At 37.0% G+C, this 2,643-nt stretch overlaps 1 protein-coding gene across 1 annotated transcript; it reads left to right on the plus strand.

The window, feature by feature from the left end:
- The first annotated feature begins 260 nt into the window (after positions 1-260).
- Positions 261-2,435, plus strand: LOC148142081 (putative G protein-coupled receptor 139). The gene is made up of 2 exons (XM_087977044.1): positions 261-327; positions 1,549-2,435. The coding sequence occupies exons 1-2, from the start codon at positions 261-263 to the stop codon at positions 2,433-2,435; spliced, it is 954 nt and encodes a 317-aa protein (XP_087833170.1).
- Positions 2,436-2,643: the final 208 nt, after the last annotated feature.

The following is a 2,643-nucleotide window of genomic DNA, read 5'->3' on the forward strand; positions in this document are numbered from 1 at the left end:
TTGAATGGACTTGGAATATGTAGCTTTACTTACAGTAGAATAAATCAATGTATATTACATTTTTCGTAATCAGAAATCTGCACGTGACCATCAATGAAACACGTTCTATGACAGTGGGGAATTAACTGTCTTCCATAACATGTTTACTTGTGTCAATAAATTTAAATATTTTGCAACATTAGCATCCCACTCGAGTTCCAGCAAGGCACTAACACAGTCCGATTTCCTGTAGCACGTAGGCAAAGCTCATTTCAGAGAGAATGCATTATCCAATTGACAATGTGTTAAAAATATACTATAATACGCTTGCTGTTATTGGTGTCCCTGGTAGGTAACATTTTTTTTCATTTTTTATTGCAAAACTGAATTTGTGATATCCATTTTCATTCTGTGGATGCTTATGTTGATATCTAATGCAAATTCACATATATGCAGGTACTAATTCAGTGATATAGTTCCGTTCAGCCAAATGACTTCAATGATACTGGAAATTACAGTTATTTCATTGTGTGAACGAAACATCAGCTTGACGCTGTTGGTTGTCTAAATTATGAAGTTGATATCTTCAGTACAGTTAATAATATCAGGAAAGTCTCTGAGGTAAACTACAATTTGGAGCACCTGTCAGTGCAATTTTGAATTAATATTAATTACAAACTCAACTATGATAGTGGATATCAGTAAACTCTGCAAATGGAAGCATTGTTCTCTGAGGAAGTGCAGTAAGTGTAGCTTAGTGATCCTAATTTTGATGTTATTTTGGCAGTATTTGTTATTGCAGTTATATGCAGTTTGCTTTGCTAACGGGAAGTTGGTTGTAATTTTTAAAAATAATTGTTTGAAAAACTACATATTATCCAATGTACAAAACAGTATTAAGTTCAAAACGGAGAGGCTGGTCAGTCTTTTTTTTGTCCATTTCAAGATAAATGCCTTGTTGCTGTTCTTTCAATGATTGTGCTCTTTCAAGGTAACGAGTAAATGGTAGATGGGGTCAGAGTCGAAAGAGAGAGAAGAACGGTTGGACAGATAAAGTAGTTGACAGCGATCTGGTTAGAGGGTAAATAGATGAAAAATACGATTGTCAACTGTGTGTTGTCAGAGAAACTCTGGGATAATGTTGTTTACAAACTCATGACCTCCATACATTTGATGTATGAATAATTTGAGGGCCTGGGTGTTACGTTATGAATTGTCATGCCGCCAAATAATTGTATCCTTTGCGTAATGAGTGAGCTCCAGCTATTTTTAGGGTAAAACATGGCGAGGTAGAATTAAAACTGCATAAAACGGGAATCAGAGATCCAAATTAATTGGATGTTTTCAGATTATAACTCTTTCAAAAAGTGAACATCTGCAGAACACTGTATGAAGTTTTAAGCTCAGAACTTGTCGAATATTAGGTGTGTTCAGTTAGAGTGGAGATAGTATTCAAAAGAAAATTAACCAACCCCACATCTACCTCTATTCTTGCAGAAATCTTGTGTAACTGTCCAGTGAATTTGTGAACAGTATTTGGAAATTATGAACCCATTTTCTCTCCCGCAGTTAATATAGTCGCCATTGTGATCTTATCCAAGGGAAAGTGCGGTCTCTCAAAGTGCACCACTTACTACTTGGTGGCCATGGCAACAGCGGATCTGCAATTTATTATCACCGAAGTCACACTATGGCGGATCATTTATTACTACTTCCCGGGATCTTTCATTTTCATTACTCCTGTCTGTAGTGTTATCAATGTCTTGCGATGTGTTACCACTGAATGCTCTGTCTGGTTCACGGTTACTTTCACTTTAGATCGATGTATAGCCATTTGTTGTCAGAAATTAAAACCAAACTATTGCACTGAGAAAATTGTTCATGTGGTTCTAGCAACAACCTCGATTGTGCTCTTTTTGAAAGATGTCACCTACTACTTCACGCAAGAACCTGGAAAAATAATTAATAATATCCCATGGTTCTGTTACATCAAGCCAAGCTACTACAATGAAATTGGATGGATACTTTTTGATTGGTTTGATAATATTATGACTCCATTGCTCCCATTCGCATTCATTTTATTGCTCAATGCTCTGACAGTGAGTAGTAGAGTCCGTAAGGGACTAAGAGGACACAGTACCGCACAGAATTGCGGTGACCCAGAGATGGAAAGCAGGAGGCGGTCTGTAGTTTTACTTTTCAGTATATCGGGCAGCTTCATTCTTCTGTGGTTCGTGCATGTTGTTGATTTCCTCTATTACAACTTTACAGGAGCAAATGCCAGGGCTTACAACAATTCGGAATTCATATTTCAAAGAGTTGGGTTTATGTTGCGAAACTTAAATTGCTGCACGAACACGTTTATTTACCTGGTGACTCAGTCTAAATTCAGACAGCAACTCAAGAATGCGGTGAAATTTCCTGTTTCAGCAATGTTTCAATTCTCTCAGAAGTAGCTAAATTACAACATTGCACAATTGAGTTCCAAGTTTCAATTTCACGGATATAATATTTCACATCCGGATCTCAGGATAGAGTCCAGAACAATTCCATGACGAATTGCTGGGATAATTAATGTCAAAGGAGCAGGGTGATCGATACTGTCACACCTAAATGACAAGAAGAGAATCATCAGTCACTATCTCATTTCCACAGCCATGTATA

Source organism: Chiloscyllium plagiosum, unplaced genomic scaffold (genome assembly GCF_037043375.1).
Source record: "Chiloscyllium plagiosum isolate Xiang-an unplaced genomic scaffold, Cpla_swu_hap1 HiC_scaffold_31, whole genome shotgun sequence".
Lineage (NCBI taxonomy): Eukaryota > Metazoa > Chordata > Chondrichthyes > Orectolobiformes > Hemiscylliidae > Chiloscyllium > Chiloscyllium plagiosum.